Source organism: Pelophylax lessonae (assembly GCF_965119305.1).
Source record: "Pelophylax lessonae genome assembly, chromosome: 3".
Taxonomy (NCBI): Eukaryota; Metazoa; Chordata; class Amphibia; order Anura; family Ranidae; genus Pelophylax; species Pelophylax lessonae.
In genome coordinates, this window is record NC_138770.1 from 286351657 (window position 1) to 286370787 (window position 19131).

Consider the following 19131-nt stretch of genomic DNA (forward strand, 5'->3'; position numbering starts at 1 on the left):
AAAACTAGTTTACATGGCCATTAAGTAGTGGATGCATTTCGATTATTGTTGGAGGATAAGGATTTTTGTATTGTCACCTTAATATAGGGTTACATAAAACTATCTGGGTCAGGTCACACATGTTTCAAAAACTTCTGCATAGGTTTTTGCATGAGCTAATGTGTTTTAATACACAGCTATTTTGTTTTTCATTAAAAAAATTAAAAAAAAAAAAAAACCCTGCACACAACCTACAAAAAAACATTTACAAAATGAGCCAAAGCCTACATATACACCAATTGTATTTTAACTTCCTTTCTATTTAGTACATAAGCATGCAGTATAACATCATAAAATGCTAATCATTTACAAGCAGCACAGCGTACACTAGTCCAAGGATGTGCAGTACATGCCACAGAATGAGGTACGCAAGCCAGCACATGGTCCCGAGCTCCAAAACATCAAACTTAGTCTCCCCACTGGCAGACAAGAAATGCAAGGCAAAGTCTGCTAGTACAAAAAATACATAAACCAAGTGGAAAACAAGTGGTAGATCAAATATAAATGAAACCACTGATAAAAATGAAAAGGTAGTAATATAACCAGTGACAAGTCCTGTATAGATGGCTATTACACACACACACATTATATATATATATATATATATATATATATATATATATATATATATATATATATACACACACACACACACACACACACACACACACACACACATATACATACACACACACACTTGAGCGGAGCAAAAGAACAAAATATATATGAAAATCTAAAATTATGTTAAATGTGCACCGCTTTTGCACACCAATGGTAGCCAAATGTTGTCACATCTACAAATCATAAGATCTGTATTCATTATTGTATATAGTATTTTGCTGCAGAAAATGTAAAGCGTGTCACAGGAGGGAGCCAAAATTATAAATGAAAAAAAAAAAAAAAGCTACAGTAATAATTTCTAAGGAAAAAATATATCAAAAAGACAGCCAACGACAGCATAAATCTAAACACTTACATGATGTAAGGGGAAAAAAAAAAAGTATATACTAAAATATATAGTACTGTAGCACAGCACACTACATCATAATACCTTCTAACATACACAGAAGCGAAAAAGGTAGCAAAGGTCAAGCTTAAGTTGTAAACTGCAGCCACCTGCAGTTAGGACCATTTAGCTGTAAGGTTCACAATTAGTAAATATTAAAACTTTATGTGAGGAAATAATAAAATCATATGTATTGAAAAGAGAAAATAAATAAAAAAAAAAAAAAAAAAAAAAACGCAAACACTTCACAGCTTACCTTTGTAGTCACAATGCACAGACAGTCCATGGTTCATACATAATAAACAAAATAACAGTTGCACAGCTAAAAACCAAAATCACAAATTCTGAATATCGCATGACAGTGAAAGACAAAGCAGCACATCAAGTAGCAGTTTCCCAGAGAAAAGGTTAAGGTGTACAAGTTAAAGAAAAAAAAAAAAAAAAAAAAGCAGCCAGTAGCCCCTGAAACAGAATATGGAGCAGTGAAGAATGATCAATTCTTAAGGCGCTCATCTATTTTTCATTATCTATGATTAAAGAGCTTGAAAATCCCACAAAGTAATATTCCAGGGTTTATTCCACAGCAGTTTAAATGCTACTTCATTAATTCCTCCTCTCACAGATTTTAAGACATGATGCTTATAGTGAGTCATTTGCTGAAACACCATGAAAAGCAAACTGTGATCTAACACATCCTGATAAATAATGCATCTTCCGTAAAAAGGTGAATGCCTTTTTTCTAGAGTAGAACCACAGATCTAAAACTACTCCAGGATATGCAAAGATCAGCATTAGACCATTCCAGCTTCTGCAGTCTGAAAATCAATGACTTTCTTGGCCAGGATGAATGGAATATTCCACATGTAACTAAAAAAGGAGGGGGGCTTGGATCACCACAAGTCACAACTTAAGATTCACAGTATCAAAAAAAGGCTAAAGAAGTCATTGTAATTCGTTAAAATGAAAATACATTATACAAAATTCTTGACAATTATTGACACAAGAAGTCCACGCATTTACCAAAAATTAAATAAAACACAACGAATAACCTGGGCTCAGTTCCACATGTATAAAAAAGGTTTAGTTCACGTTAAGTAATTTTGCAAATAAAAAAAAAAACAAAAAAACGTCCCTATGCATTCCAGTGTTCTTAGATTTTAAAGCCAGAAGTCATTCTCTGTGTAGCACCCTCCTAGGTAGGTGCTAGAGAGTGAGTATAGTTTTTGGCTCTTTCTGCCTATCAGAGGAGCAGCAGGTAAATTCTATATTGCACTCTGCTTAACAAGGAGCAGGATCTGTGAGTTAGGTCTGCTCAATGTGCTCAGTGTGTGATTCATGTGGTCTGAGGGAGTGTCCCCACTGGTCCAATGGGTAGGCACACTGGATAGTAGAGGAACCTGACCAATGGGCATACAGGCTTTGATACAGCCCCAGTGATTGGCACAGACTGCTGTCTCAGTGCATTGTGGGGTGTGGTATAAAAGCCAGGAGCATGTGTGATTGGGGTCTTTGGCTGGAAAGCAGAGTCCCAGAAGGAGGGTGACCACTGCCTCCTCTTCTGCATTGGTTGGTGTATGGTCACAGGCAGTCGGCCTGGTGAGCCAGAAGTGTGGAGCTGAACCCAGAGGTGCAGGAGAGCAGACTAGGAGGAGCTAAGACAGAGAACCTGAAAAGCAGTATCGTGAGTACGGGGGATAGTGTCTACGGGCCTGACCAGGAAGGGGGCCACTCCGGAGTAGAGTAGCCAGAGGATGGGTGTCAGCTGGTGGATAGAAAGGGGGTACTAGGAGAGTGCCCTGAAGAGAAGCGCTAAAGAATATTACTTCAGATTCATCTAGTGGCAGCATGACGCTGCGGCCTTGCAGCATTCTCAGAGGTCCTTAGCATTGTGAATAGTTCAAGTGTTCGAGTATCCCACTCATCCCTTCTCCCATCCCCATATAAAATAAAACAACCACCCCTAGACTGTTCATTGACTGAGCCAGAAAGTAAAGTGTTAAGATTCTGCATGCAGTCGCTATCAATAACTCTGGATCCAGCGCTATGCCCGGGAAAAGCGGTTCTGCCCCTCACAGGGCAGATTGATAGCAGCAGGACCAATTGGCTCCTGCTTTTGTCAATCAAATCCTGTGACAAAAGAGCAGGGGGCTGGGCCATGTTTTCTTTGTGTTTTTGTATGGTCACGCTGTCGCACCAACCTAATGCATTATCCTGGGACAAAAAATGTAATGTGTTAAAAACACGGTAAGGATTATACTCACAAAGTTGCAATTGTTAAAATTGCATCACAGATCTCAGCATAGTTCTGTCCAAATTGTGTCAACATGTACAACAGATACTGAAGACATCCGTAGGCTGACGCATTTCAAGGAATTCCTCCTCTTCAGAGCCACAGGCAGCGTGACGCTTGTTCAAGCCTGCAGATGTGCCAAAATAGGAAGCAGCCTCCTATGGTGGCACACCAAGAAGAGAAGGAGCCGGGAGGGCAGGTGGAGGACCCTTAAAAAGGAGGATCGGGGCTGCTCTGTTCAAAACCATAACACAGAGCAGGTAAGTATAACACATTGATTATTTACAAAAAAAAATAAATAACCCCATAAAATACTTTAACACACTAAAATGCTGCACTCCTTTTTGCAAAAGAAAAAATATGGGATTTTTCACTTATAGTAAAATCTATTTCTCTGATGTTCATTGACGGACACAGCTCCAGATCTTAACCATTGGGTTATGCTGCCCTCTAAAGGAGTAGGACACTACGTAAAACACAAATCCTGGTTGGTCACCTGCCTCATGGTCTCCAGGAGGGTTGTCCTCCGCCATTGGGTGTCCCCCACGCCGCCCCGGGTGGGGTGGAATTCAAGTCCGACCTTACTGCCCTCCTACTAAGAGCAATTGGATCTGACCTTATACAAAACCGTCTGTTAAGTTTTGGAGGAAATGGACTGCTTATGCGGAACTTTACCATACCCATCTCCCCCGTAGCCCAAACGGAGCTTCCCTAGATGACGCAGACGGAGAACATCCCCCCCTTCCACATTCCACCCACCAGTTACTCCATCTAGTAACAGCGATTTAGTTCATGCCCAGCTGTATTAGGATATGTACTCCGCTTGCATTTAAAAAGTTTAGTTATGTCGTTATTTCTGTCAGTCTTTGATCACTCGGTCTCCCCCCCTTTTTTCCTTCCCCACCACTCCTCCCCCGCCCCCACTTTCAGGCTTGCCTCGCTACTAATACTCTTTTGTGGCTCAGGCCAGAATCACTCCCAATCCCTATACCGTGAGGGGGCGTGTATGTTGGTGATCAGATAATCGTAAGAATGTACTAGTGCATTCATATGACTACCCTCCCCCCCCCCCCCCATTTAATCCCATCTCCCTCCTTGTCACCCCTCTACATTGTTACTACACGCTTGATTTGATAATGCTTTACGGAACATGTCTGATACTTCACTGCTTGATGCGTTTATTGTTTTGAGTTTTCTGTAAATGCATGATACTTTGTGAGTTGTTAATTTTTGAAATACAAATAAAAATTTTCTTAAAAAAAAAAAAAAAAAAAAAAAAAAGAAGGAGTAGGACACTAAGCAGAAATAAAATCTGGCTATGCCCATGGGCAGTCCCAGGGGGTATATTCCCTCTCTCTGCTATAGGTACAAGCAGTGTCAGAAGAATTACAACTCCAGAGGGGTGGGTGTTGTGTCCATCAATGAACATCAGAGAAATGGTTTTACGGTAAATCAAAAATCCCATTTTCTTTTTCGATCATTGATGAACACAGCTCCTGATCTTCTTAACCACTGGGACGTCCGAAAGCAAGGGGGTGGGACAAACACGAGGGGTGGGAACAGCAAGCAAGAAATTTCCAAGGGTAACTATAGCCAACCAGTTAAACAGGAACTCAACCAAAACGACTGGAGCACATACGATGGTAGATCTTCCTAGAAGTAGATTTCCTAGCTTTTAACAGTGTTAGAATTACAGACTCAGACAAACCTCTATCCAACAGCACCTGATGTTCAACAGCCAAGCCATCAAAGCCAGCGACTGTAAAGCAGGATGGAAGATTGGTCCTTGGGTCAGCAAGAAACATTGGTGACCAGCCGCACCAGATCGGCATACCAAGCCCGGCGAGGTCAGTCCGGGGATAGGAAAGGCGTGAATCAGACAATACTGACCCCACAGGGCCACCAGTGCATTTGTGGCATTCGCCAGAGGATCCCGTGACCGAGCCACAAACATCCGTACCTTTCTGTTGAGCCGGGACGCCAACAGATCCACCTCGGGGATACCCAAAAGGAGACAACCGATGAAACACCTCCGGATGAAGGGACCACTCCTTGGTCCAAAGCCTGCCGACTGAGGTAATCCGCCTGTCAGTTTTCCATTCCGGGAATGTGTACAGCGGAGAGGGCTGGAATGAACCATTCTGCCCACCTTAGAATGCCGGCTACCTCCAGGGCTGCCAGGATACCCACTGGTGATTGACAAACCATGGTATTGTCCGATTCAACACTGGAAATCAATGAATATGATCCGTCCAATGTTCCAGGCAGTCTGATCACTCAGAGTTCCAAGAACTTGATCGGTAGTCTGGACTCTTGCAGTATCCAGACCCCCTGAGCAAAAATTTTGCAGAGGATGCCTCCCCAGCCAGACAGGCTGGCATTTGTGGTGACCACTGTCCAACACAAGGGGAGGAAGGATTTAACCAGCCGAAGAACGAAGCCACTATATCAGGGACTCCTTCATTACCCGGCTCAGACGGATTGGAATTCCAAAGACTGCGAATTCTTGGCCAGAATCTCTCCTTGCAGTATGGAACTGTGCAAAAGGAACCGCCTTAAAAAAAAAGTGGACAGAACCAGAGCAAACTTCTGCAAATTCAGAATCCAGCCAAACACACTCAAGCTCGTATGGCGATTTCCAGGTTCTCCACCAGAGCAGTAGGAGACTCTGCTCGCAGGAGGAGGTCATCCAAGTAGCCAAGTACCATGATCCACCATTAGCGTAACAATGCTAGCACCAGGGCCAACTCTTTAATCAAGACCCATGGAGCAGAAGGGAGACCAAAGGGTAACTCCACAAACTGATAATGCTCCTCTCCCATGGCAAAGCGGAGGATGCGCTGGAGACAGACACATATTAGAATGTCAAGGTAAGCGTCCTTGATGTAAATGGAGGCAAAAAAAAAAAAAAAAACAAACAATCACCCTGGTGCAGGGAAGCTACCACCTTGCAAACAGACTCCATTCTGAAATTCTGCACCCGCACAAAGCAGTTCAGCGCCTTGAGGTCCAGAATTGAACGCACCTCCCCTTCCTTCCTTGGGACTGTAAACAGGTTTGAGAAAACCACTAAAAACGTTCCAAAGTAGGAACCGGGACCATCACCCTTTAAACGGTCTTGCACGGCCCCAAAAAGAGATTGTAAGCGGACAGGGGATAGTCGCACGTTGGAAGGAAGAACCTTAACAGAGGGTAAGAATGAAACTCGATCTTGTAGCCCAACAGAATGACCTCGTGGACCCACCTGACTTGTACCAGGGGAGTCCACGGTCTGGGAACCAGAGAAGATGTCCCCCCACCCCAGATATGGGTGAGGACGCACCTTCATGTTGAAGGGGCCTTGTCCACTGGTCTGTAGAAGCCTGCTCTTGACTTGCCTGACCAAAAAAAAAAAGAAAGGTAATCCCCCCCCAAGAGAGCTTTAATAAGGTCATCTAGGGTAACACCAAACCGGTTATCTCCTTGAAAGGGAAGATCAATTAAGGCCTTTTTAGAAGTCTGGTCCACAGACCAGCATTTGATCCAAAAGACACACCGAAGGACCACTGCTGAAACAGAGCCGAGCCACTAGGAAAGCCACTTTCAAAGAGACATCACAGATAAACTGCAGCCCCTGAACCAGCTGGCCTGCCAGCTCAGCAAAGGCAGGGGAGAGTGACTCCCCCTCAAGGTCACTGTGCAAAAAGCCTAGCCCATTCGTTCAGAGTGTGCGACACCAGGGCAATGGTGAATATCGACCTCAGTTCCGAACCAGCCAGGGTGTACATATTGTGTGCCATAGCCTCCGCCTTCCTGTCAGCTGGATCCCTAAAGGCCAGGGACTCTTAAACCAGAGTCATGGTTGCCTTGTTCAATCTGGAAACCAGAGGGTCCACCACAGTCCACTTCTTAATAAGGGACTCCTCATAGGGTTATAGCCTAGCAAAACCGCTTAAGGACCCCAAGGGGACACTTGACAGAATTGTCACTAAATAGTGGGGACGACCAAATAGGAGGGGAAAGGGAACAACTTTTCCACTCTGGATGGCTTGTGAATGCCAAAGGGAACCATACCTCCACCGCAGCTTAAGCTGCGTCCTCCATTTTTAAGATCTCAAGCACAGCTACAATCAGTTTGTCCACCAGCAACTTTTCTTACGCGGCTGCAGAACTGGAGGAATCCTCCTTTGCGTGATTGCAGACCCAGCAGGGTGACCCATGTCTGCGGTGACCGAATCACATTCAGATTCTAATGAGACAGGGGAAGGCGGGGGTGCTTTTTGCCAGCCCATCACCCAAAAGCCACCGCCACCCGGGACACAAAGGACTCATCAGTGTTAGTGCATCGATGAATGGATGGGACACGGAGGGCTCCCACAGCCTCAGAAAGGGGATCAGTGGGTAGATGTGCTCCAAAGACTACATGAGTCACCAGGGGGACCCCACAAAAAAGTGAAACACACTGCTAAAGGAAAACTCCCACTGCTCTGGCAGCCCAGCCGGTTGCCAGCCACAGAGCACCAAATCAATCCTCAGTAGGGAGGGAGAGAGCCCCACCAGACTCACCACCATGCACAAACCAGGCACCGCAGCTACCAGAAGAATCTGCACTGCACGAACTGCGATCAGCACCAGGTGATGAGGAGGGGTTGCCACCGCCGAAATCGCCGACCACAGGGCTCCACTGTAATGGCCGCTGCTGGTTTCAATAGAAAACCCCTGAAAAATGGCCACCAGACTACACAAACATGGCTGCCATGCATTAAGCACAAAGACTAAGAAAATGGTGGCCCCGTGCACCACACAGCTCCCAAGGACCCAGGAGGGATCCCTAGGCCTCAGAAAATGGCACAGGCAGCAAGAATGGGCCTTGGTATGAGCCCCCACCAGGTACAGCCCCCTCCACCACAGCTCGATGCAGGTCTCGTAAACGCCCTGGGGTCAAACGAAGACTTGAGGGAAAGAATCTGTGCGCCGGCCGCGAAAGGAATTCGATCTTGTATCCTGATCTAATGATTTCCTGAACTCACCTGTCCGGAATTCGGAGCAGCCAAGGTTGGAGGAAACTGCGCAAACGTCCCCCCACCCCTGAAACGGGTGAGGGCGTCCCTTCAGGCAGAGGCGGACGGAGCCGGCGCACCGGCGTGTTCCGGTCTTTTGCTTGCCCGCCCAGGGCTTTCTCTGGCCACCTTGGCCCTTAAAAGGTTTTGCCCTTGTTCTGTGCCTTGAAGGTTTTGGGGCAACAAAGTGCTCTTGCCCCCAGTGACTCCTTTAACCAAAATATCTAAGGCCTCACCAAAAAGGCGAGACACTGCATAAGGAAAATCAGCCACCGTTTTGTTTTGCGTGATGTCTGGTCAGCCGACCAGCTCTTCAACCAGATCAGCCGACGTTTAAGTACCGCGACACTAGACAGGCGCGCAGCCAAAGGGGCCTCATTCAAGGCCGCATCACACAAATACATGACCCCTTGAAGAATTTGGTCCACCACCTCCAGCGTAGCAGGGGGGGCAGAATCAGTCACGAGAGTGCGTCTAAGCACCTTAGACAAATCCGCCACCGCCTGAGCCACCATGACAGAGGCGAAAATAGGTTTTAGCATGGAACCTGCCACCATGTAAGCATGGCGGGCAAGAGACTCCAACCTCCTGTCCGTAGGAGCCCGCAACACCGGGGTATCTTCAGTGGGAACCAGGGTAGCCTTATTTAACACGGCCACAGCGTGATCCACCTGGGGAGCCACACACCAGCGCGAATCCGTAGAAGACGCAAAGGGGTAAAGCAGTTGAAAACGTTTTGGCACCGTGAAAGGGCGTTTCAAACTGCGCCATTGTTCATTCACCGTGTGATGAAACTCAGCGGGGCAGGGAAAAACCTGCGCCAACTTGCGGGTCCTATGTGTACCAAAAGAGAACACAATGCCCAGAGGATTGGGCTCATCCTCCAAATGTAGTGTTTCTTTAACAGAAGAAATTAAACGCATCCATAACTGCAGGTTCAGGCGACCCAGGGGGAGAATTATCTACCCCCTCCGCCTCCCCCTCAGACCCTAGCAGGTCCTGATAAGAGCGAGACCCTGAAAAGGGCACGCCACCCACAGCAACTACATCACCTTCTGAATCAGAAGAGAAAGAGATCCTAGGGCTTTTCCTAGCAGCCCGTTCAGCCATCAGCACCTCCATGTTGGACACTAAAGTTGCCACCACAGCGGCCAATTTAGTCAGGGCGGGGGATTCAGGAGAACTGGGGTCCCCCACCAAGGCTGGGGGGAATTTGCTGTCTTGAGATTCCATTGCAGAAAAACAATTTTTCCAAGGTACTGGCCCTTTAAGAGCGCTGTGGATCCCGCAGCCCACCACTAAAATAGACTGTGTACACAGACCCCCCCCCCGCAGGGACAAAACTGATCCAGAAAGGATAAAACAGTGGAAAATGGAAAGGACAGTCTGCAGAGCCCCACAGACTGTTACCACACAGATCGCTGCTCCAGAGGAAAAGGAAGTGAGGTCACCAGAGACCGAACTATATGCTGCAGGCTAAGGGAAAATGGCTGCCCATAGGAAGTAATGGGTGAAAGGAATTTTACGGTAAGATTTTACAAAAATTCAGTTTTCTCTTACGTCCTCCGACAGTCGCTGCCCACTCATACAGTCTTCACCAATGGGGATGTCCCAAAGCAGTGTAGACATGAGGGGTGGGATACGCAACCGTCAGAAAAGGCAATGCAGTACCCACATCAGAGAAAGGAACCTTACGTGAACAGCAAGGGAACCTTCTGGGCAACAAAAAAGCTCAACAGGAGTAACAACAAAGGAAAGCAAATAACCAAGGGGTTAAACAACCCCAACAGCCAGGGACCCACACACAGTACTGCCGCACAGAGAACTTTGCGGCCAAAGGAGGCATCAGCTGATGCCAGAACATCAATTTTGTAGAATTTGGAAAAAGTGTGTACCGACGACCAAGTCGCAGCCTTGCACACCTGGGCCACCGAGGCCTGATGCCGGAAAGCCCAGGACGCACTCACCGATCTGGCAGAGTGCGCCTTGACAGGGAAGGGTGGTATCCGTTCCTTCAACGAATAGGTCTGAACAATTGTCTGTCTGATCCAATTTGCAATGGTCGCCGCAGACGCAGCCATACCCTTCCGAGGTCCCTCAGGAAGGACAAAGAGAGAATCTGACTTTCGAAAGGATTCAGTCGACGACAGGTAAACCCCAATCGCCCTGACAACATCTAAAGAATGCAAGGCAATCTCCTTAGGATGCTTAGGATTCGCACAGAGTGAAGGTAAAACAATGTCCTCATTGAGGTGAAAATCCGAAACCACCTTTGGAAGAAAGGACGGGTTAGGTCGCAAGACCACCTTATCCCTATGAACCACCAGGTTAAGGGGAGCGGCAAGACAACGCCGCCAACTCCGACACTCTGCGAGCAGAAGTGATTGCTACCAGAAAAGCAACCTTTTTAGACAGCAGAGGTAACGAAATCTCCCTGATGTTTTCATGTTTTCAAGTGACACACACCTTGAATAAAGGTGCGAATCATGAAATGAGACGCCACAGGGCGCTGGAAAAGAACAGCCAGTGCAGATACCTGGCCCTTAAATCGTCGCCAATGCAAGGCGCTGGTCCACACCAGACTGGAGGAAAGCCAACACTCTCGCCACCAAGTATGAACGAGGAGAGATACCCCTGGACTCACACGAGGCAAAATAAGCTTTCCATGTACGGTAATAAATCTTCCCAGACGAGGCTTTCCTAGCCTTGATTAAAGTAAGAATGACCTCTGAGGAGAGACACCCCTGTCTCACAGGACCTGGCTTTCAACAGCTATGCCGTTAAAGCCAGCGACTGTAAAGCAGGATGGAAGTTCGGTCCCTGAGACAGCAGATCGCATTGGCAGCCGCCATGGAGGCTCGACAGTGAACGATGTCCGCGTACCAGGACTGGCGTGGCCAGTCCGGCACCACCAGAATCACCAGTGTTTGTTCCGAGGCCAACCTGCGAAGGAACCTGCACAACAACTTAATCAGAGAAAGGGCATAGATCAGGCGATACTGATGCCAAAGCACCACCAGCGCATCCGAGGCGTCTGCCAGAGGATTGCGCGTTTTTGCCACAAACCTTTCCACCTTGTGGTTTAGCCGAGACGCGAACAGATCCACACCTGGGAATCCCCACTTCGCACACAGCATTTGAAATACCTCCGGGTGCAGGGACCATTCCCCCTGGTCCAGGGTCTGGCGGCTCAGATAATCGGCCTGCCAATTCTCCACACCCGGAATGTGAACTGCCGATATCGCCGGGACATGAGTCTCGGCCCACAACAGAATACTGGTAACTTCCTGAGCTGCCCGGGCACTTCTGGTGCCCCCTTGGTGGTTCATGTACGCCACCACAGTGGCATTATCCGTCTGCACACGTACAGGACGGCCCTGAAGACGATCCGACCAGTGGAGCAGGCACAGCCTGATCGCTCTCAATTCCAATATGTTTATCGGAAGGGAGGATTCCTCCTCCAACCAAGTGCCCTGGGCAGATAGGTTGCCCAGGACGCCACCCCAGCCCGACAGGCTGGCATCCGTGGTAATCACCGTCCATAGGAACGGCTGGAAGGATTTTCCTTCCGAAACAGCCGGGGACTGAAGTCACCACAAGAGATTCATTCTGATTTGTCGACTCAGACAGACACACTCAGGTCCAAGGACTGAGGTAGTCTGTCCCACCTGGCCAAGATCTCCGCTTGGAGAGATCGCGTGTGAAACTTGAGCAAATGGTATCGCCTCGAAGGCCGATACCATCAACCCCAGGGACGGCATACAGGTCCTGAGTGACGAGGATTCGTTGTCCCTGAGGGACCTGACCTTGGACTGCAGGGTCCGGAGCTTGTCCTCCGGTAAGAACACCTTTGCCTGAGCAGAGTCCAGAACCATTCCCAAATATGGGAGACGAACCGAAGGAGACAAGGTCGACTTCTGAACGTTGATGGTCCAACCGAACTCCTGGAGCGTCTGGACCATAGTGGACAGATCGCGCAAAAGGCTCTGAATGGCACTCGATCTTAACAGGAGATCATCCGGTTATCCCAAGACCGCAATGCTCTGTGCCCGCAACAGGCCCAGAACAGGCGCCAACACTTTGGTAAAGACCCTTGGAGCCGAAGCGAGACCAAAAGGTCTATGCTGACGATACCCAAATCTATTTATCCACCCCTCAGCTCTCTCCCTCAGTCTCCTCACGTATCACTAATTTACTATCAGATATATCGGTCTGGATGTCACACCACTTCCTCAAACTCAATCCATCCAAAACCGAGCTTATAATTTTTCCTCCACCGCGTGTCCCTTCCCCTGATTTCTCTGTCAATATCGATGGCATTACTATCAGCCCATACCCGCATGCCAAGGTCTTCGGTGTTGTCCTGGACTGAACTCTCCTTCAAACCCCACATCCAATCGCTGTCCAAATCTTGCCGCCTCAGCAACATCTACAAAATACGCCCCTTTCTAACCAAAAACACAACAAAGCTCTTAGTTCACTCCCTGGTCATCTCGCGCCTCGACTATTGCAATTCCCTTCTCGTTGGCATACCTCTACACAGGCTATCCCCCCTTTAATCCATCATGAAAGCTGCCGCCAGACTCATCCACCTTACCAATCACTCAGTGTCCGCTGCTCCTCTCTGTCAAGCCCTCCACTGGCTTCTGCTCACCCAACAAATTAAATTCAAAATACTTACAACATCTTACAAAGCAATCCACAGCTTAGCCTCCAGCTACATCACTAGCCTAGTCTCAAAATACCAACCTAATCGCTCTCTTCGTTCCTCTCAAAACCTCCTGCTCTCTAGCTCCCTTGTCACCTCCTCCCATGCTCGCCTCCAGGACTTTTCTAGAGCCTCTCCAATTCTATGGAACTCCTTACCCTTATCTGTCAGATTATCTCCTATTCTATTAGCTTTTAGGCGATCTCTGAAAACCCTCCTTTTCAGAGAAACCTAGCCTACCCACACCTAACAAATGTACCTCCATTTTCTCCCTCAGCCCATCCCCCACGGTTATTGCCTTTTGTTTCACTTGACCCTCCCTTCTAGATTGTAAGCTCTAACGAGCAGGGCCCTCTAGTTCCTCCTGTTTTGAATTGTATTGTAACTGTATTGTCTTCCCTCACATTGTAAATCGCTGCGCAAACTGTTGGCGCTATATAAATCCTGTATAATAATGATAATAATATTAATAATAATAATTAAGTGTCGCCTTGGAAATTTAAGTACCAATGTTTGTCGCCATTCCATGAGCATGTGCAATTTTGAAGCATGACATGTTGGGTATCTATTTACTCGGCGTAACATTCTCTTTCACATTATAGACAAAAAAAAAAAGTGGGCTAACTTTACTGTTTTCTTACTTTTAATTCAAAATTGTATTCTTTCCCACAAAATTGCATATATAAGACCGCTGCGTAAATACGGTAAGACAAAGTATTGCAAAAATCTCCATTTTCTAGGGTCTCTGCTAAAAAATTATATATATATATATATATATATATATATATATATATATATATATATATATATATATATATATATATAACGTTTGGGTGTTCTAAGTAATTTTCTAGCAAAAAATACTGATTTTATCTTGTAAAACAAGTGACAGAAATAGGCCTGGTCCTTAAGTGGTTAACACAATAAACCTCTGATTTAAATAAAAAAATCATTTCCAACTGGCTGGGAAAACAGTGGGCATATCTGACCACTTATTGGGACAGCATTAGTGTAAAATGCACAAGTGTAGGGAAAACAAATATTTGCCAAAAAAAAAAAAAAAATCACATTGCATAAGAAGGTAAAAATACAGTATTAACCTCTCCAGTTGCTGCAAAATGCCAAACTGTAAAAAAAAAAGAAAAAAATTGGATTTTTGTCTTACTGTAAAATCCTTTTCTCTGAAGTTCATAGTTCTTAACAGTAGGTTATACTGCCCCCTACAGGAGTACGACACTAGGCAGAAAAAAAGTTCTGGCTACGCCTATGGGCAGTCCAAGGAGGTATACTCCCCCTCTCTGCTATAGGATGTCAGTTTTGTAACAGTGTCAATGAAAACAATACCAACCCAAGTCAAAATAGAGGGGCGGGTACTGCGTCTGTCAATGAACTTCAGAGAAAAGGATTTTACAGTAAGACAAAAATCCAATTTTCGCTATCGTTCATTGACGGACGCAGTTCTTTATAACAGTAGGGACGTCCCCAACCAGTGCCATTAAAATGAGGGGTGGAACAGCAGAAAATAATTCCCCAAAGCTAAACCAGCCAACCAGGCAACATAGGACTCATCAGAACAAGATGAGATCCTCCTGAAAAAAACATTAAACACCCTCAAGGGAAATTAAAAACACCCTTAAAAACGGCAGCCTGCAAAACTTTGTGGCCAAAGGAGACATTTGCAGATGCCAGCACATCCACCTTGTAAAACTTTGTGAAGGTATGAACAGACCACCAGGTAGCCGCCTTGCAAACCTGAACCAGATGCCTGATGACGAAAAGCCCAGGAAGCACTAAGCACCCAAGTAGAATGTGCCCTAACAGGGAATGGTGGAACCTGACCCTTATTTGAATAAGCCTGCAAAACTGTCTGTCTAATACATCTGGAAATAGTCGGAGCGGACGCAGGCAGCCCTTTCTTTGGTCCATCCGTGAGTACAAAGAGCGAATCAGACTTCTGAAAAAAGACTCAGTAGTCGCCAAGTACACCCTGATTGCCCGAACCACATCCAAAGTATGCAGTGCAAATTCCTTAGGATGTTTAGGACACAAGGAGGGTAGCACAATATCCTCATTTAAGTGGAAACCACCTTAGGAAGGAAGCACCACTTTATTCCTGTTAACGACCATACAGGGAAAAGGACAGAACAACGCCGCCAGTTCCGACACCCTGCACGCAGAACTAATAGCCACCTAGAAGGCCACCTTCTGGGATAAGGTAAGCAGAGGAATCTCCTGAATATTTTCGAAAGGAGCGGATACGGACCCCATGGAGTCACCAGTGCATCTGTGGCGTCTGCCAGAGGGTCCCGAGAGCAGGCCACAAACCTCTGCACTTTCTTATTGATCCGAGACTCCAACAGATCTACTTCTTGAGTGCCCCAACAAGGGCACAACTGCTGGAACACCTTCAGATGGAGAGACCATTCCCCTTGATCCAAAGTCTGTCGACTGAGGTAATCTGCCTGCCAATTTTCCACTCCTGGAATGTGAACAGCGGAGAGAGCCGTAACAAAAGCGTTCCCCCCCATCGAAGGATGCCTGCCACCTCCAAGGCCACAAGGACACTTCTGGTGCCCCCTTGGTGGTTGCTATAAGCCACGGCCGTGACATTGTCCGATTGAATGTGCACTGGACAGCCCTGAAGGTACTCAGTCCATTGGACTAGGCAAAGCCTGATCGCTCTCAGCTCCAGAGAGTTGGATCGGTAACCTGGATTCTTCCAGGGACCAGACTCCTTGAGCAGAAAGCTTACCGAGAACACCTGCCCACCCGGACAGACTGGTATCCGTGATGACAACTGTCCAATATAGGGGGGGAGGAAGGATTTTCCTTGTTTGAGCGCCGGGGGACCAATGCCACCATATCAGGGACCCCCCGGGTCACCTGGCTCAGTTGGATCTGGTTGTCCAGGGAATTTGGATTTTTGTTCCATCTGAGAAGGATTTCCTTCTGGAGGATTCTCGTGTGGAACTGAGCAAAAAAGAGACCGCCTCGAAGGACGACATCAGTCCCAGAACGCTCATACAAGTCCGATGAGACAACCATTTGCTGGACAGCAATAGTTGAATCGCAGTCTGGAGTTTTTGGAGTTTGCCCGGAGGAAGAAACACCCTGGCTGAGGACGAGTTCAAAGTCAGGCACAGATAATCCAGTGTCGTGGAAAGGACCATGGAGGACTTCTGAAGGTTCAGAATAGACCCAAACTCCTCCAGAGTTCTCATGGTGACCTCCAAGTTTGTCACCAGCACCGTGGGAGACTGCATAGAGAAGCAGATCCTCCAGGTAACCCGGGACCGATATCCCCAGCTGGCGTAGCAACGCCAGGACCAAAGCCAAGAACTTTTATGAAGACCCAAGGAGCAGAGACACCACAAACTGATAGTGATCCTAACCCACGGCAAAACGCAGAAACCGTTTATGTCTTGCACATATTGAGATGTGAAGGTAGGCATCTTTGATGTCTATGGAGGCCAGGAAATCTCCCTGATGTAGGGAAACCACCACCATGCGAACGGATTCCATTTTGAATTTTTGAACTAGCACAAAGCAATTCAGTGCTTTTAGGTCTAGAATTTGGACGCACCTTGCATTCTTTCTTGGGGATCGTAAACTGGTTTGAGTAAAAGCCCTAAAAAAGTTCTGAATTTGGAACCAGAACTATTACTCTTTGTAACAGGTCCTGCACCGCCCCAAAGAGAGCCTGTAAGTGATCCAGGGACAGTCACACATTGGAAGGAAGAACCTTACCGGAGGGACGGATCGAAACTCGATCTTGTAACCCGACCGCTTGACCTCATGTACCCACTTGTCTTGTACCTGGGATAGCCACAGGTCCGGGAACCAGCAAAGACATCCCCCCACCCCAGATACGGGTGCGGGCGCACCTTCAGGCCGAAGGGGACTTCTACATAGGTCAAACGATTTCTGTTTGCCAGACCAGGGTCACTTGGGGCCACCCGAGGGGGCCTTGAAGGCCTTTGATCCCTTATCACTTGGCCCTGAGGGACGAAAAAAAAACTGTGTGCTGAAAAGGAGGGACCCAGTCTACAAAGAGGGTCCTTACCCTTGTTAGCTTGTGGGAGGAAGGTACTCTTATCCCCTGTAAGACCTTTGATAATGTCATCAAGGGTAGCCCCAAACAGGCAATCACCTTGAAAAGGTAGATCAGGCAAGGCCTTCTTGGAGGTCTGATCCGCAGACCAGCATTTTAGCCAAAGTATATGCCGAACAACCACTGCCGACACCGGAAAGTCGCGCCAATAATGGATCCACAGCCAGCGAGGCATCGCATAGAAATTGCAGCCCCTGAATCGACTGGCCCGCCACCGCCGCAAAAGGCGGGGTGGTGGAGATGCTCCCCCCTCCATGTCAAGACGTAGTAACTTAGCCCATTCAGTCAAGGTTTGTAACACAAGGGCAAAAGTAAACACGGGTCTGAGTGCAGACCCCTCCAGGGAGTACATATTGCGGGCCACAGACTCCGCCTTTCTATATGCTGGATCCTTAAAGGACTGGGAATCCTCCACTGGAATCATGGTAGCTTTATTCATTCTGGAAACAGCAGAGTCCACCGTAAAGTGGCACAGTCCACTTTTTAAAAAGGGACTCCTCAAAAAGGGGTAGCGTCTAGCAATCCACTTAGGCACCCCAGGGGGGCATTTGGGCTGTTCCACTCTTTTGACCATGTTGTCAAAATAAGCGGAAAAGGGGAAAACCTTTGCCTCTCTGGATGGCTCAGCATGAGTGCCAAACTTAACCTGCGCCTCAGTCACTTTCGCAGCTGCGTCCTCCACTTTTAGGGTCTAATGCACAGATGCAACTAGTGCGTCCACCAGCGCCTTTTCTTGTGCGGTGGCAGAAGGAGAAGTGTCATCCTCACTATCAGAGGAGACAGTGCTCGAGGTAGTAGACCTGGCAGGGAGACACGTCTGGGGTGACTGAATCTGACCCATCCGTTGAGGCAGGGGTAGGCAGGGGACGTTTTTTGGTACCTCGCCCCTTAAAGGCCACCTCCACCCGGGACACAAGATTCCAGGACTGCCTACAGTGCATCTATGGATGGCTGGGTTCCAGAGGGCCCTGCGGCCTCTTTTTTTTTAGGAACGTCCCACCGTGCTAAAGCGCCCCCAAGAGGTCAGGCACAAAGCACTAAAGACCCTCAGAAGGGAGAGAGAGAGACCCCCCAGACTCACCACCCGCACCAGGAAGGCTGTCTGTACAGCACCTGACCGCAGCGATCTTGATCAGAAGAAAAAAAAAAAAATAAAAAAAAAACGCCTCTAGGGACTCCAAAAAACATGGTCGCCATTGATTTTTAATGGTGATCCACCGGAAAATGGCTGCCGGGCTACAGAAACATGGCCACCGATCCTATGCAGCACATGGCCTACAAAAAAAATGGCAGCCCTGCAGAGCTTCTGGGGGCCCCCCCGTGGGAACCCCCCAGCCTCCTGGACAGGATCGACAGGATTGGGGGCCCTGGTAGTGACAGATGAGTCCCCCCTATACAATCGTTTGGTCGCACCCCCATCATCGGCATGACGCCCGGTCCCAGCCCCCAGGGTTAGCTGTAAGCGCCCCATATCCTCAGTAGGTGAGGGGAGAAGGGGACAGGTAATGGGGTGTGCGTGACAGGACAGAGGGGAATCCCGGGGGTCCGACCGTCCTAGGAAGGGGCCGGCATCCACCCCAAAACATGCCAGGGGGAGAGAGGGGGAACAATTACTCACCATACCTGGAACATCTCCTGACAGAACCCCTCTTCATTCGAAGTGGGGGGGCTGTTGGCCAAATAGGAACGCTGCGACTTGGGCCTAGACCCGGTCGTGTGTGACCTGACGAGATGTTTAACTCGCAGGGCCAGTCCCTGTTCGGTGGGACTATGTCGCAGCCGACCTAGCGCAGAGCTGGAGTATGCGCGCGCTCTCTGGCCGGCTGGGGTGACCACTGGATCTATATTATCCAGCCTGTCGCTCAGATCCGGCTTAGTTGCTGGTAGATCGCACAGGAAAAAAATCTGGAGGAAAAAAAAACCGAACTAGATTTTGCC

General features: G+C 47.8%; 1 protein-coding gene across 17 annotated transcripts in view; it reads right to left on the reverse strand.

Annotated features, from left to right (window-relative positions):
• Positions 1 to 19131, reverse strand: part of DLG1 (discs large MAGUK scaffold protein 1) — an 818929-nt gene that overhangs the window by 727609 nt on the left and 72189 nt on the right. The window contains exon 1 of one of the 17 annotated variants that reach the window (XM_082251440.1): positions 1302 to 1436. The exons of 14 other annotated variants lie outside the window; for them this stretch is intronic. In XM_082251440.1, coding sequence (XP_082107566.1) covers positions 1302 to 1331 — 30 coding nt within the window. In that variant the 5' untranslated portion in view covers positions 1332 to 1436. Of the gene's footprint in view, positions 1 to 1301; positions 1437 to 19131 lie in introns of those variants that run through there. 2 more of the 17 variants (XM_082251443.1, XM_082251449.1) reach the window with 2 other exon arrangements.